The sequence below is a fragment of the Mus caroli genome, chromosome 1 (genome assembly GCF_900094665.2).
Source record: "Mus caroli chromosome 1, CAROLI_EIJ_v1.1, whole genome shotgun sequence".
NCBI classification, from domain to species: domain Eukaryota; kingdom Metazoa; phylum Chordata; class Mammalia; order Rodentia; family Muridae; genus Mus; species Mus caroli.
The window spans coordinates 67,561,513-67,587,060 of NC_034570.1; the positions used below are offsets into that span (position 1 = coordinate 67,561,513).

At 52.1% G+C, this 25,548-nt stretch overlaps 1 protein-coding gene across 14 annotated transcripts in view; it reads right to left on the bottom strand.

Annotated features, from left to right (window-relative positions):
- Tns1 (tensin 1) overlaps positions 1-25,548 on the bottom strand; it is a 213,655-nt gene that overhangs the window by 104,433 nt on the left and 83,674 nt on the right. For 10 of the 14 annotated variants that reach the window (XM_029474293.1, XM_029474288.1, XM_029474282.1 and 7 more), the window contains one exon: positions 1,173-1,214. In XM_029474293.1, the coding sequence (XP_029330153.1) occupies positions 1,173-1,214 (42 nt within the window). Of the gene's footprint in view, positions 1-1,172; positions 1,215-15,472; positions 15,495-17,424; positions 17,530-21,515; positions 21,593-21,625; positions 21,805-25,548 lie in introns of those variants that run through there. The other 4 variants (XM_029474305.1, XM_029474299.1, XM_029474303.1 and 1 more) reach the window with 4 other exon arrangements.

The window sequence follows — 25,548 nt, forward strand, 5'->3', positions numbered from 1 at the left end:
CACCACCCTCCTCTGGTACATGGTATGCCGTTGTGATCCTGGCGAGGTTTCTAGCCAGACCACTTCTGGGGGGGGGGCATTCACAGCTCCTCCCCTACCCTGCTGTTACTACAGGGATCTGTAGAATGAATACTTCACATCTGGAGGGCCCAGTGTGGCAGCTGAAGTCTAGGAGAGGGTGGCCTAGGGAGCCAAGTCTCTGCATCTGGCCTGAGTGAGCAGAAGTGACATAGCTTTGGTGTAACCAAGAGTCTGAGAGTCCAAGTGTATCCCTAGGAAACCCAAGATGCAGAGAGAAAGAAGGGAGAAGGCTACAGCTACAGGCAAGTTAGGGCTGGAACAAAAGGAAACTAGATGGCTTGACTGTGTGTCCCATACCTAAGCTGAGCAAGTGACCACTCTGTTGTGAAAGATGCCAACAGCCAGACTCCCCTACAACACAGGCACCACCATAAGTATTCCCCACCAACCCAGCAGATCTGGCCCACACATTCCTACTGTCTCTGTCTCTCTCTCTCTCATAGACACACACACACACACACACACAGACCTTCTGCAGTCCTCAGAGCCTGACCTGTCCCCACAAGGCAGCGGAGTGGGACCTGGAAAGGCTATGGGAACAGGAAACACGCCAACACACATCAGGCCAGCTGCAATCAGTCTGCAGCAGGCCAGCTCCACAGCCCAGAACTCACAGAGGTCCTGCCCCTGTCCAAACTGTTCTGGAAACTGACAGGGAAGAGGGGGATGAGGGCCATAAAAGCAGAAAAACAGAGTCATGGGGACATAGCAAAGCTGAGGAGAGGAGCAGAGGCCACCACTTCATAGATGGTCTCAGAAACACCATCCATCCCTCTGCCTCCAGCTGAAGGGTACAAGACCTACAGCCAGGAGTGAGGAAGGTGACACCACAGCGCACCCTGGCCCTCCAGGCCCTAGAACAGCAGTAACCTAGCCAGGCCTGGGGATATACAAGATGGCCTTTTATGGGTTTTCCCGAGGACCTCAAATCTCCAGACACACAGAGCAGGCCCTGCATCACGTCAGGAGGGACCTCATGACTCATTTCCTCCCACCAGCCTCAGCCCAAAGTCCTCAACCCTCTCCACCCCACCAACCCAGCCCCCAACATGCAAGAGAGACTGAAAAGAGAAGAGAAGGCTGTCACTCACCACCAGTTCATGGCTGGACGGAGGAACGCAAGGGGCAGCCACCTGTGAGAGAGGTAAAAAAAAAAAAGCCCATGTTAGCTTCTGTCCCAGCAGCCTCTGGGCCTCCTGAGCCCACTCTTACCCCATTCTCAAGGGGACAACCTTCCCTGAGCACGGGGAGAGCTCTTCAGAAGGCAACCCGTAAAGGTTCAGACCAGATGACAAATATGAAATGCCAAAAACCCTCACAGGTTAAGTCCTGTAAAACACAACACACCTCCTGGAAGTCAGCATAGCAGCGTTTATGCCCTGGATCCTACAAAAACCACAACACTTCCTCCCCACCCCCTCTCCTCCTGACCCTCTACATTGTCCAAAGATGGACTTAAAATATTTGAAAGACACGACTCATGACTTAGACCCATAGGAAAGTCAGCACCCGTTCCCACTCTTCTCCCCATTGCCAGTGGTGCATCCAAACGGAGAGCTGGCAGGAGGCTCCCACAGGCTGGGATTGGCCAGATCTTCCAGGTACAGTGCAGAAGAGGGAGGCAGCGCCCATGGGAAGGGAACCATCATTATCAGTTCATCCCCACCCTTCTCTGAGCCAGGGTCACGGCAACTTGGGCCTCTAGAGGAGGGAGAGAGGAAGGAGGGCTCAATGGCCACAACACCCTGGCAATTAGCAGGGCACGTGTCAGAGGCCAGTGCGTTCCTTTCTCCAGCCAACACATTTTTCTTGGATCTCAGTACTCAACCTTGGCTCTGATTCCTCACCCAAGCACCAGACCAGAGGCCCACAGAGAGGCAGAGAGTGGCTGAAGAGGCAGCTGCCTCTTCCAGATGGTAGGCGACCCCATCCTACTGGTAACATACCAACATTTACTGAGCTGGTACCACCTGGCAGGCATGTTGCTAAATAAAGTGCTTTGCCCTTTCAACAAGCAGAAAGGCAGACTCTAGTGTTACCTCCCTGGGGGAAGATGTGAGGCACAGACAGGGTAAGCAATTCACCCAAGGTCACACAGCAGATGTGAGGCTGGGAAATGAACCTGGGTCCCAAGATGGCTCGTGGCCCTTCAGAAAATGAGGACTGCAAAAAGAACCCAAAGCCCACTTCCTGATTCACATGAGCATAGAGCTAGAGGTAAAGGTTTTAGAAGAGATTCCTCAGAGGACAAGGCCCAGAGTGGGAGCAGAGATGGGGAGGAGAGAGAAGGCCTCAAGAGCTGCCTATGGTCCTCCTGATCACAGCCAGGGCTCAGTCACAGGTTACATACACAGCTGTCTGTCCTTTACAGTCCCAAGGTGACACCAGCATGGAGCTGTGAAAACGTAGGCCAGGCTCTAAGAGACCCTCTCCCGACTCATCAGATCTTCACAGGATCTGGGTAAAATGTCTGGACCACATCCCTGGCTGAGCTCCATCCTCAGCTGCCTGGGCTTCTCAGTGGCTTTGAGATGCACAGAGGGTCTCTCTCCCAGGCCCATCCTAACCCTGGACCCTTTCCCCACCATTCACCCCCAATTCCCAAGGTAGATGTACCCACTAAGAACCAGTACCTAAGGGGGTAAAATCATGCCCCCATACAATGCTGTACCCTGGGGGCTTTTCCAACCTGGGGCCCACAGCTAACTGGGCCATGGCTGCTGGCCCAAGGACTTCGTGTCTCAGACCTTCTGGTCTCACTCTTGCTTTTTTTTCTCCCTGAGGCACAGAAATGTTTCCTTAAAAGGCTGCCTGTCTCTCCTCTCCAGCACCCTGGCCCCTGGCCACCCTCTCAGGAGCCCAGAATGTGCCAGGAGAACCAGAGGCTGTACCACTCCGTGGTCTTTGCTCAACAGCCCCACGCTCCTGCCATCAGCAGTGGCTGACTCCACTATCTGTAGGGGACTTAAGGGCCCTGGGCTGTCTTCAAGGGCTCTGATCATAGCCCTGCCATGACCTCACCTCCAGGCTAGGCACCCAGGATTCTAGACACAGGTGGTCAATCTCAGGTGAGCTGCCCTCCCCCAACCCTACTCCAACAGTCCTCCGGAATTGGTCAGAATCAACCTAATGCCCCATGTCCCCAAGTGAAAGGCAAAAGACAAGAAGTCACAGCAGCAGCAGCAGCCCCCCACCACCACCCTCCACTCCAGCAGCCATGGCTCGGGATGCAGTATGACAACTCAACCAGGGCTTACGAGAGCCTGGGTTCATTAGTTCTCCATCAGATGGGAGAGTGAGGTCACAGCAGAACAGAGGCAGGAGCCCGCTTTGCTCCGTACCTACCTGGCTCTTCGCAGAGCACAGACCACACAGACACCCACCAGTTTCTCCTTTCATTACCTCACTACTCTATAAGGGGCCCCAGTTGGATGGCACTCCTATCCCCAAAGCCATCATAAAAACCTAAGTTCTCAGCCTTGCTTACATAAAACTCCAAATTCTAAAACTGGCCAGGTCCTCCAGAAGAGTCCCCATACTTGTGGCCCCTGACCCAAGAAGCTGTACAGACAAGTCCATACTCCTAAGTAGAATCTCACTGGTCTGGGGTCCGGTGCTCACAGGATTGAGTAGAAACACTCTCTTGGGTTTCCCTCCTACTATTTGCTGGGTCTGTGTTTTTCCTTGTTTTATTTGGTGGTGGCTATGTGAAGCAGGGTCTTACTTTATAGCCAACACAAACCTGGAACCCTGTCTTTCTGCCTTAGCCTCCCCTGTAAGGGAATCATGGGTCTGCATGGCTATATACTTGGCTCAAGAGCTCCCCTCCACCACCTTTGTCTAATAGGAATAATTTTAGAAGTGTGTGTGTGTGTGTGTGTGTGTGTGTGTGTGTGTGTGTGTGTATTGTACACATCTGTGCCACAGCATATGTACAAAGGTCAGAGGAGTCAGTTTTCCCCACTCACCATGTGAGTTCTGGAGATAGAACCCTGGTGGTGGGTGGTGAGAGGCTTTGCCCTCTGAGCTGTCTCATTGCTCCTCCACCTTTTTATTGCAGTAAAATATACATAACATAAAAAGTCCCATCTTGGGGGCTACAGATGTGGCTCAGAGGTAGAACTCTTGACTGGAATATGCAAGATGCTGGTCAGTACCCTGTACCACAATGATGATGATGATGGTGGTGATGGTGGTGGTGGTGGTGATGGTGATGATGATGAATTTTTAAGTTTTTAAATTAAAAAAAAGCATCATTTAAGCATTTCTTTTTTATTAATATATTTTTAAAGATTTGTTTATTTTATTTATTTTTATATGAGTACACTATAACTGTCTTCAGACACCCCAGAAAAGGGCATCAGATATCATTATAGATGGTTGTGAGCCACCATGTGGTTGCTGGGAATTGAACTCAGAACCTCTGGAAGAGCAGTCAGTGCTCTTAACCACTGAGCCATCTCTCAGCCCCATTTAAGCATTTCTGAATATATAAATGATGGATTTGAGTATATCCACAATGACATACTAACCACTACCTACTTCCAGAACTTTTTCATCATCTAACACACCACCCCCACTGAATAATGAGTCCCCTCTTCCTTTCCCCACCCCATAACATCTTAACTTCTGCTGCCTACCCCAGAGACCTCTGTGATCTGATGATAGATACTGGGGGGGGGGGGGCAAGATTACTATCCCACCAAGGCAGGCAACACAAACTCTCATCTTCCAGGACCCTGTATCCTGGAGCTGGCTACAGAACATCTAACCCTTCCCTCGTGCCTCAGTAGGACACAGGACCCTCTTCATTACAAAGAAAGGAATGAGGCCCAGAGGGCCGAGAAGAATATTCACAAAGGCCTTCCTGGGTTTGCCACCCAGACTGTGAACATTAGAACCATGCAACAAGGTTTCACACAAGCCCCAAAGGATGGGCTTTGGGGGGCAGGAGCTTACATTCCTGGAGAGATGCGCATCCCGCACTCCCAAACGGCTCACCCTGCCTACCTCATCACCTGAATCCTTCATGAAAGTCTTCCTGATACACCACAAACCATGCCTCCCAAGTCTCCTAGGCAGGCCACGACAGCCAGTGGATGGCACCCAAAGCAGGGCCATATGAATCTCATTTTGACACAGAAGCACAAAGACACCCTGGAGTTTGGAACTGAGATCTACAGGGCAGAGGGCAGCCCTGGGTACCCAACCTATGCAGCATGTCATTGTCTGGTGCAATATTGAGCTAAACTGGGCTGGAGGTCACCTGCAGGGGTCACCTCTGCAGAGCTGCTTGCTGCTGGAGAGAGGACCCGCATACACATCCTGGAGGCCACAGAAAGTCTTGTGCTATCTGGTGTGACAGAAACCAGGACATCTGTGTTTTGCTGACAGACATATTCATGAAAGGCCAATCACATGCATGCCGTTTTTGTGTCTGGGTTGATTCCACCTCATGTTATAGCTGAATAACAGCCCCCAAGTTGGCATGTGAAAATCCAAGCCAGTCCCTTGAAATGTGCCCAGTGGCAAAGTCCTTAAAGAGGTAACTAAGTAAGTCCACTGAGGCGAGTCCTGACTCAGCACAGCCTATTGTCCTTACTGGAAAATACCTGGACACAGACCAAGGAGGGAGACCCCATGAGGACATAAGCTGAAGACAGTGCCCAGGTCACCTTGCAAGGAGCCAGGCTACAGGAGACAACTGTTGTGATGATCCTGATTGCAAACCCAGCCTGGAAGCCAGGAGAGCGAATTTTATGGCTCCAAATCCACATTTCTAATGTCTACCGAGGTTCAAGGTAAAATCTGTGCACTGTGCTCCAACACCCTGCATGGACTCGTTCACCAGTTGATATCCACCAATGTGGGTCACTTCCAGAGAAGTGTTAATGGTGACTCAACACCCCTGTCCAACATGTCTAGATATCCACATCAGTGACTCCAAATGGTACACAGAACACAGGGTCAGTGGGGTTTATAAAGCACCTACTGTGTGTCACTGGGTTGGGCACTTTATAGCCACTCATATTTTCACCTCCAAACCAGTTTTTAAAGTAAATAAGGTTCATAGAAGTTAAGCTACTTGCTCAAAGTCAAACATCTGGCAACAGTAGCAGGGCAGCAATAGCCAGCAGGGTGCCTATGTCTCTGCACATCAAGCTCTAGTCTAACATGGGTCTCTTTCTCCCATCCAACCCCCAACAAGGTGAGCATCAGTATATTATCTCCCAGGGCCTCGGGTCCTTCCCAACAAACTGTGGCCTGCTTCAGGCTGCCTCCAACACCTCCCTTCCCTGCCTAGTCTCTGGCTCATGGCTGGATGAGGCTCACACTGAGGAGAGCATGCTGGGGCTGCAGGGCACTGAGAGAGTACAGGCATCCCAAGGAGGGATAGTGAGCCAGTTCCTCCGCTGGGTGTCACACTCCCCTGTGAACATCCCCCCAGCTCTGCTCCGCCCCTACCCCCAACCCCCACAAAAGGGAAGCACACAGGCCATTTCCAGTGTGCACCTTGGCCTGATGCTCACTTTAGAAGTGAAGTTTGTTTTGAAATGGAAGATAGGAAAAGGCTATTTAGGTGGAACTAATATTTGTGAGAGACGTGGAGGTAGGGACGTGTGGCTTGTTAAAGGACTAACAGGGCTCCCCTTTAGCTGGAACCCAGGATGGTGAGGGGAATATGAACTGACAAAGGGATCTTGGGCAACTATGAATGGCCAAGAAAAGAGGACAGACTTGGCTGCTGGCACCGAGGAGTTGTTGAAAGTTCTTGAGTAGAGGAAGGACCATCAGAAGCTATGCTCCATAGCTTCTCTCCAGGCAGAGAAGCACTGGAGCAAGGACAGGAAGAATGGAGGAGTAGAGAATTTAGGGCAAGCATGGTGGCACAGTAACCATACCAAGAGCAACCAGGAAAAGAAAGGGAAGGAAAGAGGAAGAGTCTGAAGCCAAAGGCTGGAGAAACATTGGGTACCCCCAAAATCTAGGGGCCCACAAAACACTCTAGCCCAGAGCTTGCAGCCTAGCCTCTGCACCTTCCATTCCAAAGCAGAGACACCATTCACCACTCTGTCTTTGATCACCTTTTGTAGTAAGAGGCAGCCAACATCTTAGCTCTAGTCACCAAGTGTGTCACCACATGGTGACCCCAGAAAAGTCAAGCATCCGTGCCTATAACTGAGGAGACAACTAAATGGCACCTCATCTGTGGGTTCATATCATCGATGCACTGGGACAATCAAAGACCCCAGATAAGTCACCCTGTGTTGTCCTGGAAGCATAGATGTCCCTCAGGACTTGTGAGTGCCCAAAAGATGCCAAGATCATGGGGTTGAGGCCCAGAGGAAAGAGAAGACTGTTTGAAGAGACCCAGCAGGGCTCAAAGTCACCAGCCTCCCAAGAGCAGCGTCACGCGCTAGGCAGGAGAGGTCCTGGGAGAGCAGGTAAGCACTGCCCTGGCTCCACAGCCTGAGTCTCTACAAACCCTGCAGGGAGCTGTTCCTCTCAGTTCCCAGCCAGTGCAAGGCTTTCCTTCCCTTATATAGAGTTCCACTATGACCAGGGAAGGAAGTGTGTGGAGTTCCTTCTTGTTAGGAGGCAAGAAGAGACCTGTTCCCAGAGACACCTTGAGCCAGAAGTATGGCCCCTGTCCTGGATCCCTCAGCCCCAGTGATGACAGGGACTTGGAGGGCCCTGCTCTTCCTATAAACACAACCCAGACTAGACTCAGAACTTGAAGACAGGACCCAGCGCTATCTCAGCTCACTGATTCAGAACACTGTACCCAGGACCCCAGCACGACCTCTCTATGTCCCCAAGTTCCTCCTCTGGCTTGGGTCCTCTTGTGGCACCTGTCACTGTCTGCCTGGCCCACTGCCCGGTCCTACACAGTTGTCAGATGGGCTATTCTCTCCTGACAGATCCCTCCATCCCCAAATACAGGAGGTGGCTCTCACAGGGAACACAACACAGCCCGCTCATCAAACAGCCTGCCTGTAGGTGGATAAGATGACTGGTGTGCCTGTGCATCCCTCAGAGCAACCCCCAGTCAGTCAGCTAAGGAGTGGTGGAGCAGACCCAGCTAGGATCCAAGCAGGGCTCATCACTGAAGCTGACTGCCTTTGAGCTAGCCTGGAAGATGGCACACAGTAGCAACTGGAATGAATACCCCCATAGCAATGTGTCTCAAGCTTCTAGTGCTCTTCGTTGTCATTCATGCTGTGGTGACCTCCCCCAACCATAAAATTCTTCTTATTGCTACTTCATAACTTTAAGTTTGCTGCTGTTACAAAATGTAATGTAAATACCTGATATGTGACCCCCCCCAAAGTGATATGTGCCCCACAGGTTGTGAACCACTGCCCCATAGATTCTAGGGGTTGCATCTAGGGAGCCCAACCCCAAGACTCCACAGAGCTAACACCATGTCCATGCTTGCGGATTCCCACAGTTGGGGAAGCTGGGAAAAGAGCAAGGTTACCCACTGGGGGGCAATGGAATCCAGGAGCCACAGGATCTAAGCTCCAAGCAAGCGAGCACCTACTGAACACATGCCTGGAGCTCACGACCCAGGGTCATGAGAGCAAGAGACAGGCAGCAGCCGGGAGACATGGGATGGGGAAAAGGGACACAGCCGAGAGCATGGCTGGGCTTGACACTAGCCACTGTCACCCTCCTCTGTGCCATCCAACATGATTCAAGCCCAAAATCTGTGCATCCTCCTCTTCTCCTCCTATCCCTTATTCCCCCACGCCTGGCAGTCCCTCTCCCAAGCGACCTCTGCAGTGCCCTGAGTCAAAAACACAGTAACATTAACCCATCCCAGGACCTCCTCTCTTGCCCTTGGTCTCTTCTTGGCAACCAGAAAGCCATTTCTAAAATGTGCCCGAGCCCTGTTACTCCTCAGCCTAAAGGCCTTACCATCTTGAGCTTGATGATCCAGTCTAAATGTCCCAACACAGCTGCCATGCACGGTCTATGGGGGTCTGTGGGGTCACTCCCGCAGGCCCACTTCTCAGCCTTCCCTCCAGACCCCTATGCCATTTCCTGCCCGTTTATTCTGAATTCTACCCTCTGCTGGGAAAACGTCTCAGCCCATTTCACAGACAAGGAAAAGCGAGGCACAGAGAAGCCACATCCGCAGCCTAAGGTCACACACCAGCAAAGAACAAGCATGGAAGCATAGCTCTGCCCCAGGACACCTCAAGATGGACTCTGTTCTGCCCAGTAAGAACCATAGGGAGCCTTCCATGGAGGCCCTGGCTTCTGAGGCTCGGGATGGGACAGCAAACTGAGCTGAGCAATGTGTAACCTGCAGTGCTCAGCTGAAGCAAATGCCCAGGCCCCTGCAGTAACCTGATAGCTTCCTAGCCAATGAGAGAGCAAGCAAGAGGGCAAGATCTGGGGCAGGGTTGGCAGCCAGGAGGGCTTCCTGAAAGAGGCCACTGCATCCGAGGTGAGAAGGCTCCGAAAGGGGACAGAAGACAGTGTGAAGAGGGTACTTAAAGGGGACAGAAGGGGGGTACTTAAAGGAGAAGATGGCAAAAGGCAAGCCTGTTAGCACAGGCCTGGAATTCCAGCTATGTGGGAGACTGGGACTCAAGGAATGAAGTTTCAAGGCTGTGCTGCCGTCTCAGAATAAAAAGTATTGAGCATGCCAGTGAGGCGGCACTGTTCTGGAGTGCTCACATAGCTTGTGCAAAGGTACAGCCCAGTAGGCATCTTGGAAATCAACACCTGATGCAGGCGCCTGGCCTCTGTCCTGAGTGCAGGGGCTGAGCCCTGCACTCAAGCAGTCTCTGAAATACAGACATCAGGAAAGCCCCAGTCCTTCTGGGGTCAGGCATTTGTTGCAGAGGGCAGAGGGTTGAGGGGAGGCACAGCCTATGGCACACAGATGACTTCCAGGAAGTTCCTAGAAGCTATTCCAGGGACAAGCTATGGACTGGGGGGGGGGGGGGGGGGGGGGGGGGGGGGGGGCGGGCGCAGGGAGTGGACAGAGGAAGTGACAGGCCCAAGAAACAGACCCAAGTAGTCACTCAGGCCATAGTGACTGAGCTCTCAGCTGAGGAGAAAGAGGGGAAAGAGAACAGGGCCCCAACCCTGGACGGAAGTTGTGGCCTCAGGAGGAGACAGGCATGTAAACAGACTTATAAATCTGCCCGGAACTGCGACAGTGGAAGTTTGAAGAGGCCGTGCTTGCTGTAGGATGACTGTCCATCAGTTTTTCCCAAGGTTACACCCAGAAAGGAGTTGGCCTTCCTCACCCCGCACTCCCCTCTGAGGGTGTCTGTCCCTACACGAGAACTTTAGAGAATAAAAATATTTGACCTTAAACCATATTTGAACAAGGGGGCAGGAAGGATGCCTGAGATGGGGGGGGGGGCGGATTAAGAGCAATGGGAAAATCCACAGAGCCAAAGGTCTCGAGAATTGCTAAGGGCTGGGTCAGCTGTCACGGGGATGTGTCAGAGAAGGTTGGGGGAGGGGAGACAGCCATTGTGTAGAGTCAGGCACTGTGGAGAAGGTCCCACGGGGCCTCATCAGCCCCCTGTCTCCTAAGCCATGCCTTCTGCTGCAGCGCAGGACAATGGCATGCAGACCTCTGCCCTTGTACAGATGCCTGGTCCCCTGGGAAGTAGGAGCTCCACCCTGTTTCCCAACTTCTACAAAGTCCACCACCCAGATGACAGGTTGATTTTGTTTTGCTTCTTAGGGAATGGTCTTGAACTTCTGATGAGCTTGCCTGCACCTTACAAGTGGCAGGATTCCAGGTTTGCACCACTCTGCCCAGTTCTAGGTATTTCCAAAGTTGAAAACCAACATGGCTTGCATGCTAGGCAAGCCCTGTATCAACTAGCCCCGTCATGCAGTCCCCAGATGACAGCCTTGGAGAGGGAGAAATGCTAAACACATTCACTGCAGGCTTCCATCCTTGCTCGGGGTGACTGTAATTCCAGCAACAAAGAAATGTCAAAAGGTTCGTCTCAAATTTGAAGAAATGCCTTAAATTTCTGTTAGTTCTCCCTAAATTGCCTATCTCAGTGCCTAATGGGACTGACAGGAAGTCCTTCCCAATGTCTACCTACTTCTCTTTTTAAAGAAGTTAAAGCTTGCCAAAGCAGGATGAAGCCTCGTGTTCATCAGGGGAAATTCCACAGCCTCAAAGTCGATCTGTGAACTTCATGTCTCCTGGGCTTTTTAAGGACCATCTTGTCCTGTTCACAACTCTAAATAGCTCAGCATTAAACCAAACCCATCAGCTGGGAGCAGGTTCTGCTCCACAGGATCACAACACCTTCTGTGTATTGACGCCCTTTCCAAATTCCTGGACACCTCCAAGAGGCCACAAGTGTCCGACTAACATGCAAGGGACTGGATGGACGGCAAGCCCAGTGTGGGCTCAGACATGCTGTAACTCCCTCACCCTCAGCATCCTCACAGGGAAAGGGGACTGATGGGAACCACTCTGCAGACTGGCTGGGAATCAGGCTGAGGGTGTAGCTCAGCTGTGGAGCACATGCCTTACCCACCCCGAAAAGCGTCAAGATGAAGTCGGCTGAACTTCTCATCTGTAGGAATGCCGGGTACACAAAGCAACAGTGCTCTGTGTGCCTCAAAGCTCTCCACTGACTCGTCTCTACCCACTGATCCCCAGCCCCACCCTGTGATGTAAGCCCCATGGCCAGCCCCCTTTTATGGAAGAAACTGAGAACCTGCAGGACAGAGAAAGGAACACACTGTGAAGAGTCTTATCCAGGCTGGAAGGATGGCTCAGTCAGTGGTCAGGCATACCTGCTGCTCTTGCAGAAAACCTGAATCCAATTCCCAGCACTCGTGTGATGGCTCACAACCATTTATAACTCCGGTTGTAAGATATCTAATACCCTCTTCTGGCCTCCTGGGGCACCAGGGACGTACACGTGCACAAGTACACACGTAGGGAAAACAGTCATACGCATAAAATCAAAATAAATAAGCATCCAAAGATCCCATCTACCTGTCAGTCAAAAACAACTGTGCAATGGCACTCCCCATCAACACCCTGGCCTCTCTTAAGATTTCCACTCTCGGTGTAGCATAAGCTTCAGTTATCTGAAAATCCATTTCTGCAGAAATTTCTAACCCATGGATGGCAGGGACACAGAGGTAAACAATGGATGGCCCAGAGCCCCAGAAGCAGGAGGTCCCTAGGGCAGGGCAGCCCAACCTCACAAATCGCCTCTAAGACCATCTGTGGCAAGAGGCAGGAAACCCTTCTTGCTCCCAATTAGCCAGCAACAGAGACTTGAAGCAGGGCCAGCCTCAAGGCCGGAGCAAGCCTGGCTGGAACTAGCATTGTTTGACTCCGCGTGACGCATATCCACTCCAGTCATGTTTCCTTGTTCCCGGGAAAACCTCAGGGCTGCACTCGGACAGGGAGGCAAGGGAAGGAAGGCAGCAACAGACCTGGCTCTCGCTGGCTCAGACAGCAGGCAGGTTAGAGAGGAGGAGAGAAAGTGCCTATCAGATAGAGACACCCACGGACAGCACAACAGTGACCACACACAGCTCCCGATGCCCCCAGGCAGTGCACACTCCACACCCAGCACACGCACCACACCACTTTGCCAGATGCAAAGTCACTCCCTAGCCCTCTGGCTTCACCCCAGAACAGACTCATGAAGGCACGGCCAACACATCCAACTGCCTGTATGACCTAGAGCACTGAAGGGGCCAGAGCCAAGTGTGGTGGGAAGCCAGATGTGGGAAAGAAGTAGATGAAAGCGAACTGGAATCTGAGGGTCCTTGAAGCACCATTAGGTCTCTGCACCCCTACCCTCCACCCCCTAAGATGTATAGGAACCAGGCCCTCTATTGGTGCCTGAAGCAGTAGCTGATTACCCCTGGACTTGAACTTGATGGTTGCCTGAGCCCTGCCTATCCTAGAAGCACAGAAGGGAGAATGTTCACACGAATGCACTCTCACATGAGCACACCAGCACACACACACACACATATACACACGCACCGAGGGCTGGAAGTGTCAGAACCAGCAGGGTGGGGCTAACTGGAAGTAAACAGTCTCTAAGGTATGGAGGCACCAAAACAGCTATTTTAGTATCTGGATCCACTGGACATGTGATTCTTTTTTAAGTCACCCGAGATTCAAGTGATTCCCCCTTTTCCACAGGAAGCCACTCAAACTGAATTAAAAAAAAAAAAAAAAAAAAGAGTGTGTTGTCCAAGGTCGCACATCTGGGAGGGGCTGAGGGAGACACAAATCCAGAAGTGCCCTCGAGCAAATCCACTTCAAGTTAGATGCAGCTAGCTGCTAAACCAGGGAAGGGGTGATAGCCCTGATGGTGGGTGGGACTAGTACAGACGGAACCAGAGGGAATAAGGAGGGGGTGTGGCCGAGACATGCACACAGACAGGACACTCTACTCAAAAGGAGGGGTTGGGAGGTTGGGTTCAGCGACTGTGATTCAGCAACCTCTGGGAAGCATTCCAGCACTCCAGTCCCATGTCTAGGGGCCACCTGCCCTAGAGACACCAAACCGTTACTCACAAGTTACTCACTTTGCCTTGGCATTCACCCTGGCAAGCCAGCCGAGCCTCCCACTCTTCCCCTGAGAGTGACCATGGAGAAGCCAGAAGATCCATGGCTCCCCTCCCTCTAGCCAGTGCATCCCCACCTGAGTCACAGGGACACGCCAGACTCTGGCCTGCTCCCACTAACAGCTGCTTCCCTCTGCTCTGTTCCAAGAAACAGATGCCTTAGAGGAATGGTCACTGTCCCCAGACACGGAGCAGCCCAACCCAGAAGGGAGCTTCCCAGCACCTCTGCCAACATCCCAGCGGATGCTGGACGATCCTTGAAAGCCTGATCTCAACAAGACAGATCTTCCCAGGCACAAGAACCTACATGCAGAAAGCTCCATGGCTAGAAGAGAGAACTCTGCTAAGCCCAGCCTCTCATTCCACAGGTAAGGCTGATAATGCCCAGAAAAGGACAGACAGACAACTGCTCAAAGCTACAATGTCAAAGTAGGCAACCGCCTCCCATCACCCCGAGCTGTTCCACATCATTCAGCAACATCACCTCCCTTGACTCAGATAGGGACAATCTCCCTAAATCTACTCTCTCCTCATCACAGAGCTGCCGTAGTCCCCACAGTGAGCAGGGTAGCAACTCAGAAAGAGAAGAGGAAGGTTAGAAATGCTGTAACCAGGCCAGTCACTAAGAGAATTGGCGCTCAAGCTAGTACCAGAGGTAGGAGACAGAGACAGGACCTCCGGTTACTAGACCAGCCCCACTTTTCTAGTCCCAAGTTCATAGCACAGATAACACAAGGAAAGTGCTGGTGTGTTGAGTAAGCTGTTGTCCAGAGGTTGCTCTGCCTGTCAGAGGTAGAGTCGGGATTCAAACCTGCACAGTGGAGCTGCAAAGCCTGTGACTTAATCTCAAGGCCACACCACCTTATGATAACCCTCAGTCCAAGAATGGAGGGTTCCTGAGATGTCCTCTCCTCCCTCAACATACAGTAACCTGAGCACTTGTGATGTACTGGCACCAAGCCTTTGAGACGGTCAACATTCCTCCTGGCTTTAAACAGATGGCCCCTGTCCCCACATTCACCAGCCACCTAAAGTCAGGCTGGGCACTGCTGACTTCCAATGGACAGGCTCCTCCAGACTAAGGGATACCTTTGACCATTCATTCAATCAACACACAGTGGGTCTACAGTATTCTGGGACCCACAGTAAAAGATACTCCCTTAAAGAGCCTCTTGGCACCTTCGATATGTGAGCTGCCTGCCCCCTCACTCCACCTCCACCATCACGGCTTATTAAGAAGCCTTGTGTGGGGAGGGATCCCACAGTCAGCAGGCTCTGGTCTCAGAGCACAGGAAGAAAGTTTGGTGGGTGGGAGGGGGCACATTAACACCAAGAAGGCTTCCCAGTCCCAGGGGTTAAGGGCACAGGTGCCAGACTCCAGGAACACAAGTCCTGGATGGAGTTCATCCCCAGAAGTCCCCTGTCCAACCCCTTCCTATACCAAAACTTCATCCTGTCTCTCCTAGGTAAAAAATCCCTCTGCTACTCCCAACTTTGACTTGACCCAGGAGATCTCTCACCCTTGACACCCAAGCAAGGCCTCTGGGCTCTCTCCAAAACCACGCTTTGTTACAGGTTTTCTCGCTAAGCCTTGTTTACTGTACCAAGCACTTTGCACACAGAACTTGTTTTAACTCCCCCACAGCACACAAGGCTATGCTGGAATGTGGACCTCATCTTATAGACTCAGTGGGACACTGAGGCCAGGCCAATGTCACATGGGGTGTAAGTAGCAGAAAGACAGAGAGTCCCTGCATTACCCATCCTTACATGCATGCCTGTCCCATACCTGAACAAATGCCTCTGTAAAACTCCTCCTCAACCTTCAAAGCCCATCTCAAAAGGCTCTTCCTCCTGGAGGTCTCAACTCTCCACCAGCTCACGGAACAGGCTTCCTGCTTCCCATCCCATCCCTCCCTCGTTTTTTGCAGAACTGTCTACTCCCCTTTGTCTCCAACTAGAAGGTGTCTCACTGGCCTTTCCAGCCCCATATCTGGCACCCTGCCTGGCACAGAGTGGATGCCCTAAAAGGCTGTTAATGTGAAATCAGAATGGCCCCCAGGCCCAGCTGGATTGGCCCTGGCTCCCGGCCTCCTCAGCAGGCTCACAGGCATCGCTGGACCCAGAGAGCCAAAGCCAGAAGCCCATCTCCTCCAGACCCAGATGGCAGGCAGGCCGCCAGGGCCCTGGTCTCATACTCCCCCTCCTAAGCCCAACCCCTCTCTGCTTCACCAGCTCTGAATCTGGGAGTCTCAGCCAGTGATTAGGGCCCTAATCAGGCAGGACTTCCTGCCAGCCACTGCCAAAGGTGGGGGCGGGGCAGGAGGGAAGCAAGGTCAACCCAAGGTGAAGTTTCACAGCCAGGGACCCAAGGAGCTCCACACCCCCACTGGCAGATTCACTTTAGCAGCCTCCAGCACTACTACACCGCTCCAAACCTTTGACTGCTAAGGGAGATACTGAGACCCAGAGAGGGAAGGGACTCAGCTGTTGGGGAGAGAGCCAGGCCAGCCTGAGATCTGTTGGTAAGAGTACCATTCCTGCACAGCCTTGGGTCAGGGGGACCCAGGGTGGAGACCCCTTTGTACTTCCCCTAGAGCCTCAGCCATAGCTCTGTCCCCTGCTTGCACCAAGCCCGGCACTGCACCTCAGCTCACTCCCTGAAGAGTGGCTATGGGCCAGCTGATTGCCTGGCCTTTCTGGAGGATATGTTCAAGGTAAGGCCACTTCTCATCTCTCAAGGATCAGCAGTCTAGAAGGGCAGAGGGGAGCCAGGCTGAGGAGGGAAGCCAGAGAGAGTCCTCCCTGTAGTCATCATGATCAGCCTACAGCATACTTCCTTCAAAAGAATCTTTAATGCTTTCTGCAGCTGCAAATGGGCGGGCCAGGGGTCCGGAAACGGTGGTCACCCCTGACCCAGAACAACCTCAGCCTCCTGGGTGGGGATCTCTGGGTAAAAGAGCAGGCCAAGAGGCTGATCCTTGGTGGAGGAATGTCAGAGACACTAGAAAGCCATGGACCCCAGAGAGGGAATGAAGTGTGGCCAGGAGACCTACTGACCAATCTTCAAAGCTCTCAGCTCTTATGTATACACAGGAAGGGCTTGGGTGGTTATCCCCACCCCTTACCAACAAGGGACTGAATTAGATTGTAGAGAGAAATGCCAGGTAGACTTCAAGGAGCCCTGCAGGGTCTAAGCTAGTTCAGTGTTTACATGGGAATGCCACTCTAAAACATAAATGCCATTCCTATGGCTAAAGTCAAGGGTAGCCTGTTTGGAGGGAGGCTGACCAGGCTCTTGCCAGGCCTGGAAGGTCCTAACACAGGCAGTGGCTGTCTGAAGGGTGGGAAGGGATCCCAGAGGGACTTGTGATGGCAACTTTCTCAGAGTCCAACATAAACACATATCTGCTCCAGCTCCCTGGGGAGACAAGCCTGAGGTCCCCTCAACTCCAGGCCTGCCTCCTAACTGCAGACAGAAGCAAAGTTGGGAAAGGAAAACACTGATATTAGCAGCCCCTAAAGGAAGCCCGTGGAAGCCTGACCTACACTCTCGATCCAGGATAGGGAAGTCACAACTGTGATGAAAGAGAACAGGACCAGTAAGAGGCAGCAGGCTCTGGAATGAATGACACCCACTGACAAGGCTTACCTTTGGCTTCTCTGCTTTGGATGTTTGTTTGTTTGTTTGTTTGTTTGTGAGACAGGCTTTTGTGTATCCCAAACTAACCTTGAACTTACTTTATAGTCATAGATGATCTTGAACCACTGATCTGTAGCCTCACGTGTGTTGGGATTAAAGGTGTCTACCAGCATGCCCAATTTACACAGTGCTGGGGAAAAAAAACCAGAGTTGTATGTGTGCCATGCAAGCCTGCTCCAGCTGATCTACATCCTATACATCAAAGCACTTTAAATCAATGACTTCATTTAAACTCTATGTCCGTGCCATGAGGCCTACTGTCCCATTCTAGAGGGGAAACTGAGGCGAGACCTAATCACTTGCTGAGAGCACACAGCTAGTAGATAGGAATGGCTGCCATGGTAGGTCTCTAGCAGGTTGCCTCCTGCCTCATGCCCTCCCTCTGCCTTGCTCCACACTTCAGAGGAAAAGCAGCATTGTGTGTAGGCTAACAACTCTTCAGCAGGCCTGTCCCAAACCCTCAGTCCTCCAGCCTCAGTTGGCACCAAAAGCCTCACACTGAACAGTCAGGGAGTGCCAGTGCAGCCAGATGACAGCAGACACGGGGGCGCAAGAAACATTTGCAGCCAATGAGGCCCACATTCATTCCAAGAGAAGGCGAAGAAGGTCCCTTCTTCGTGGTGAGCTCACAGAAGGCCTCCTGTGGCCCTCATCTGGTCGGATCCCTGGGTCCACCCTTCTGCACCAGTCCCTGGCCTGAGCTGGAACTCAAAGCCCTAAAAAGGCAGGAAACACACAGCCTATCAAGCCCTGCAGGAGGAAGGACCAGGGACTGTCCCTGTCCCCTCTCCTCACAGTTCCAACTCCTCCAGGGAAACCAAGGTGAGGACAAGAAGGCAGGTGGCCAAGGGCCACAGCCTAAGCAGAGAACCAGCTACCCTAGGGCCCCCAGCTGCCAGCACAGGGCATCCACGGAGGCAGCACGGGCTATGTATGAGGCTGGCATCCCCGCCACCCCCACCATTCCTTTCCCAGCTGGCTTATGCCCACACCTCTACATGCCTAATAGCTCTGGAAAGCTAAAAGCCAGCCAACCAGGGAGTCATGAAGCCAGAGGCCTCAGGGGATAATGCTGGGGACAAAGTAGAGGCCTGTCCCTCCCCAGTGTCTAAAAACAACCTTCTCCCTCCCACACGGTCATGTTCCTTTCTGATTCATTTGGTTGTCCTCGTCGTTGTCGTTGTCGTTGTCGTTGTTGTTGTTGTTATTGGGGTGGGATTCACCTATCATCGGGCAAATCTCTACTCTCCATCCCCAAACCCCAGTTTCCCTTTCCAGGGTCAAGGAAACATAAGTGAGAGGCAACAATGACCCTGCAGCTCAGTGTAAGCCTCCACTCAGCCCTCACGTTCCTCTCTGCTCCCCCATCATCACCCAGAAGGAAAAATACTCCCATTAGGAAGCCTCCCCAACCTCCTGGCCATAGACGAGGGATACAAGTTAGACAATGAGAAGAACTTCCTCTTCAGAGGAAGCCAGAAGGGTGAGAGGTACTGTCCTGACTAGAGGACAGCTGGCTGTGGGCAGAACCTCTGGAGCAAAGGGGCCACAGACCTCATAGAGTTGGCTGTGGGAAGAGGCAAGCTGGGTTGGGCAGGCTGAGCTAGAAAGGATGGAGCCCAGGGAGAGTCCTAAACCCCAAGAGAGGCCATTGGGACACCTCACCCTCAGCACTGAGTTTGGAGAAGTGTCAACCCCCAGTGCCCCTCCTTCCCAGGGAAAACAGGTTTGTGGAGGCCACAGGAGGTCACCAATTCCTCTCCTTACCCCTCCAGAGAGAACAACAAATGCCCTTGGCTTGTTCCCCACCTCCAACATTACCCCAGCACACTGGTCATTACACAAGCCACTTGGTGAAGGCTTCACAACCCTAAAGTATCTGTAGAGAAGGAAACTGAGGCCTCCCCCTGGCTTCTTCTGGATCTCAGATGCTGCCATCTCTGCCCATCATCTCCAACTACTCTGAGCTACACAGGGCAGAGTTTCAGAATGCTCAACATAGAAACCACTCCTTGTCCTCAGACACTAAAGACCTGTGGCACATGCCATTCCCTTCCCCTTCCCCTGTGTCATATGGTCACAGGGTCTATCCAGCCTTCCAGGAGTTAACCACAGGGCCAAGCAGAGTGGCCAAGAGGAAGCACTTCATAACAGCAACACAGGAAGCAGCTGGGGTGGACCTGGTGGCCAGTCAGCTATGGGTGCCAGGGAGAGGCACATGCAAGCACTCTCTATACCCCAGCACAGGCAGGGAGGGTGACTCTGTGAGTCCCCACCCACGCCCCAAGCCTGAAGCCACAGTTCTGACCCCCCATTCCAAGCCCCTATTCCAGAGCCAGAGAATTCCCCAACTCTAAGACTCCCAGGACCTCAGCATCCCCAGAGACCTTAAAGGTCATCTTTCTCACCACATCTCAGCGCAGGAATCCTTTCATAGTGTCCAGCTTGTCCCAACTGTCCTTGGGACAGTCCACTCATTTACCTTCCACCAAAGCCCACTCTCTCGCTGATCAGCAAGAACTTCTGGAAGCCCCTGGTTAAACCCTCATTGTTCCAAGTCAAATCTTCATCATCCCGTCCTCCCGTGCTCCCTGAATGCAGTCTAGCAATGCTGGGTGCTCTGAGAACAGCAGCCTCCTTCTTGGTCTCCCAGACGCCTCCTCTCAGCCCACTCCTCCTAGCTGTCATACACACTGAGTTCTGTTCTAGGGTTCTAAGAGAGATAAGTTAAGAAGTATGGGGTGAAGGATAAGAAAAGTGAGCCAGAGGTTCAAGGTCAGGACTAGGGAAGTCTGGAAAGTTCCTATATGACCCAAGAATCCTCAATTTCAGATCAAAGTCCTCCCCAAGTCCCCACCACTCATATCCCCTTCCCCAATCTCTCTTCTCAACTTCTCCACTGACAGTGTTGGGAACCCAGTGTTGGTGCCATGGAGGGTTCTGCCACCCTGCTTTGGGCTACACAAGTTATGGCTAAAGGTCCTTGGGCTGTAGTAAGCTTTGAGTCTTGGGGGAAAGCTGGGGTCTAGGAGGCAAGGCCTGCCGCCAGCTGGCAAGGGCAGGAGTCACTGGAGGCCAAGTCTGAGCCACAATGGTCCCCACCCCACCTCCAGGCAACCTCAGGAAGGGGAAAGGGCTCTCCCTCCCTCCCTCCCACCTCCTACCCCACCTCTGCTAGGCCACACAGAAGGGCTTCCAAGAGAGAAGCCCCTGGCCCCAAACATTAGAACCCTCATTTCCAGCTGTCCCTCCTGTTCCCACCACAACTGCCTCCCTGACTTCATGATTCTGGAAACTTCTGGCAGTCAGTACCCATCCTGTCCCCTAACCCTATCCCACACCCCTGCTGGGAGCCCAGCCCAAGAGCCCAGCAGGCTTCTCTGCCTGACCCCAACACCACTGTCAGTTTCCTGCACTAGGACAGAGGACAGCCTAAAAACATCTGGACTGGCAATACTTGCCCTGGTCCTGAGGTTAGATGTGGGTGGCTTCTCAAAGCTTCGTAAGGGGTAGCAGGCAGGGGACCAGTGTAGGGGAACTCTGTGTGTTCATTAACCACCTGGATTAGACATTTCTGCCCAGAGGGATGAGGAAGGAATGAGCCTACTGGCTGGGGGAGGGGCAAGGGGCACACATGCCAGGCTGTGCCCATGGCAAGGGGGCAGGAGGCCCATATAGAGGAGAAAGAAGTGATATTCAAGCTGTTTAACTTTAATCCCCTGCAGCCAGTCCCTCCCTGGCAGTATCACACAGATCTTGGGGACAGAGAGTCCCCAAAGAGAGAAAGGTATCCCAAAGAAGTTCCAGCCACTGGCAGGGAAGACTCATGCCTTCCCACAGTCTTACACCACCTGGGCCCTACAATGAGCAAGAAGTGAACAGAAGACCCTCTCCTCTTGCCGCTGGTGGTCAGCGGTCCCTCCCTGCTCCCTGTTGTATAAAAGCTAACACCAGCAACTTAGCAGAACACAAAACTCTTCCTGGAGCTGGCTCAGCGCTTACAGGGGCAGCCGCGCCCCAGACATCCCTGGCCGACTTCGGGAACATCTGACAGCAGCAGGGCTGACAAGTTGGCCCCCCCGGGGGCTAGCTTAGTCTAGAAGTGTGGCAGGCGAGGGACTGAGCTCACCTTCCCCAAGTTCAGGATCTGAGGCTGGCCAGACATCAGTGCATGCAGACCGCTGGGCTGTATCCCTGCACCCTTGCACATTCATACACTCCCAGACCGCACCCGCTCACCTTTCCAAACGAGGAGCCACTGGGTGGCAGGCCAGGGCGGTGGGTAGCGGCAGGGCCAGCGTCTGAGCTGGCAGGAAGCTGGTGGAGAAGCGGTGAGTGAGCTGGCCCGACAGGGCAGAGGTAGCCAGCCGAGCCAGGACCCAAGGCCGCGGCTAGGAGCGAGTGAGCGCGCCCAGGGCGCTGCCGGCTCCCTCCCGGGGCGGGCGGCCTGGGGCACCGCCTCCTTCCCGGAGTCAGCGCGTCGCCCCCCACCGCCTCCTCCTTTAACCCCTGCTACGCTCGGCTGCACAAATTGTGCTCCACCAGGCCCGCACCACTGTGCACCTGGCCAGGCGAGCTGTCCAGCAGCTTCCTGGGGAACAGGCCAGAGGGCTTCTTGGGGGACAGGTGTGGGAAGGGACAGATAAGAATCAAGATGTGGAGGAGCCCATAGGAAAGATACAACTATGAAGCCATTGCCACAAAGTTGCTGGGTAGTGATGGTGGTGGTGGTGGTGGTGGTGATAATGGTGATGATGATGATGATATATAGAAGAACAAGCTGCAATTCCAACACACTTGGGTACCAATTCCAACCTTGTGAACTTTTTCCTTGGCTGTCAAATGTGATGTGGTAATCCCTACTTTTTTTTCCTCTCCCGGAGTGAGTTAGGACATATGTGATCCTATAATCAAAAGTCATTGGAGTGGAATTCCGGTTCATAAAAAGCATGCTTCCAGGCTGGAGAGACAGCTCAGCAGTTAAGAGCACTGACTACTCTTCCAGAGGTCCTGAGTTCAATTCCCCAGCAACCACATGGTGGCTCACAACCATCTGTAACAGGATCCGATGCCCTCTTCTGGTGTGTGTCTGAAGACAGCTGCAGTGTACTCATATACATAAAAAATAAATAAATATTTTTTTAAAGCATGCTTCTACTCTCTTTAAAATGCATCAAAAAAGAAAAAAATAGGATGTTGGACACATCATACAATCACACCTCTACCTCAGGCACTGTTTTCACATCTCCTGTGGACACCAAACCTGTGGCTAATCAGATCCCTTAAGTGAAAGGACAGAATGTTTGCTCATAACTTTTGCACAGGATCCTTCTTGATTGATTGACAGATAGGATCTCAGATAGCCGGGCTGGAGTAACCGTCTAACTAAGTAGGACCTTGTTCTTCAAATCCTTGCCTCCACCTTTCAAGCGCTGGACTTACAAGCATGGGCCACCGTGTCCGGTTTTACGTGGCGCTGGGGATTGAACCCATGACCTCCTGCATGCTAGGCAAGCTCTCTTCCACCTGAGCCACATCCATCCTGTGGAATACTTGTAAAACCTCGGACGTATAAACACTCTCTGTAACGAGTAGTTGTGCTGAGCTGTTAAGGAAGAATGGCAATAATATGAAGTCTGTACTTGTTTGGGACAGTCACAAGTTTCTCTCCAAATATTTTCAATCAGCGGCTATGGACTCTGTGGAGAGGAACCCACCGGTTTAGAGCGCTAATTATAGAGCAAAATGTTTGCTGAATCTCAAGAGTCCACCATACAATCAGTACAACTTTCTGTATCTATGAAATATGTTTATACTCAAAATAATGGAGAAAATGCTAGAGTTAACTTTTTTTTTTCAATCCCACTGTGTTGCCCTGGCTTACTATATAGACCAGGCTGGCCTTAAACTAGCAGAGATCCTCCTGTCTCTGTCCTTGATTCTGACCCTGACCCTGACCCAGGCCCAAGCGCTAGCTAGGGACAGTCAGCTTTAGTTGTCCATTTGAAACAACCTAGAATTACCTGGAAGAGATTCTCAGGGAGGCACTGTCTACATTGGGTTGGCCTGGGAGCAAATTGTAAACAAATCTGTCGTCCTAATTAAGTTCACTGATGTGAGAAGAATCAGCTTACTGTGAGCAACACCATTCCCTAGGCTACATAAGAACAGAGAGCTCAATGGAGCAGAGCACACACAAGCAGGCAAGCAAGAACACACGCATTTGTTTCTCTCCCCTCTTGACTACGGATAGGAAGTGATCAGCTGTTTGAAGTCCACGTCTTGATTCCTCCCCAACCAGAGCTCATATTGATCCCCACCCCCAGCCCCCAGTGATGACCTCCTCTTTCTCCCTTAGGTTGATTTTTTGTTAGGGTATTTCCCCCAATAACAGAAATGAAACCAGGACAGAAGGGAAGAGTCATTTGTCTCACACCCACTGCATGCCAGACACTTGAAGAACACTTTGCCTTCATCCACCCGTTATCACAGCTGAGGACAAGAGCCTGAGAGGAGTTAGGTGGCATGACCTGTCTGTCAGAGACCAAGCAGGGCAGGCAATGTCAGGAAGAAACTTGAACCTGCACTTGGTCACTCTAGTCCCAAGACCTCCAAGGTGTGTGTGAAAGGTTTATGCCTTCCCCGTGGAAGCTAGGCACCTCCAATCGGCTTCCTCTGATGTACGTGTAAGTTTACATCCAAAGGACTTAGCCAAATCCCACCCACCCACCTACCCCACCCCACTTCAGTTCACACCAGGAACAGAATGGCGGCAAGGGTGAAGTAGAGGTAAAGAGAGGGACAAGGTTCAGAGCACCTGAAGTCGGAGCCACAAGGACCATCAGTACCCCAGTAACAAAACAAACAAACAAACAAACAAACAAACAAACAAAAAAAACCTTTTGGGAACAAATGAGAAGGGGTTGCCTCCTCAGGAACTTATATGGGAAGGGCAGAGACCGGTGACATCACCCCTCCCCCACATGCTCTCCTCTGTCCTCCAGAGAAGAACCCTCCCCACAACTGCCCAGAGAGATAGAGTTGACAGATAGAGTTGACGTTCCCACACCTCTAAGCCCCGCACTTCAGAACCCACAACCTTAACAGCAGCCTCAATGCATATGTGCTGCCCAGGGATGACAAACCAAGAAAAGGATAAACCCTTGGGGACACAGGCTGGAACCTCCTCACTAGCCTCATATCAAGTCTTCCATTCACTGCCTTTACTCTGGGTCAGAGGTGACCCTGGATCACCTCAGCCTGTCTAACTCCTGTTCTCCTGCATGCACCCACACCAGGGGCCCCTCTGGAGTTTGGGCCACCATGTCCAGTTTAGGAGTTAGAAGATCCCATATTAAATCCTGCTCTTCTCTCCTCTATTCCTAAGTAGCATACCAAAAAACATAGAACCCCCTCTTACTCTTAATTTCAGGTTCCTAGATCTCCTGTCTCCTTCTCTATACCCACATGACAGTCTCTCCACTGACATCACTCCCTGGTGCTCGCTCACTCTCGCACTCTCTCTCCATCTTTCACCTTGACTTCCATACCTTTCTCAACCCGTCCCTTTTTCCCTATCACACCACTGGGCTTTCTACCTTCTCCTCCGTCAACAGCACGACTGGGGCAGGATCTCCCTTACTTCCAACTGGAAGCTAGGCAGCAATGCCAAACTTTAGCAACTCTAGGGTACCTTCTTGTGATCTCCAGTACAGTCTGTTTGCAACAGTTTGGTTGCTTTTGAAGACAGAGTCTCATAAGCACAAGCTGGCTTCAAACTTGCTACGTAGCCAGGGTTGGTTGTCAGTATTTCTGGTTCTTCATTCTCTGACTTCTTGAATGCTGGAATTCCAGGTGAGCGCCCCTAGGTATGGTTTATGCAGTGCTGGTGACCAAACCCAAGCAAGCCTTCACTTCGCTCATGGTAGGTGAGGTGAGCAGCAAGCGCTCAATCAAGTGGGCTATGTGCTTGCCCATTCTCGGTAGTTTTACATCACCCTCTTTGGAATCTTGCCATTCTGAATTCTGAACAGGACCCTCTTTGGGAGCAGGAAGGTGATTAAGCCCTGACCTTCATGGCTGCTCTCTCTCTCTCTCTCTCTCTCTCTCTCTCTCTCTCTCTCTGTGTGTGTGTGTGTGTGTGTGTGTGTGTGTGTGTGTGT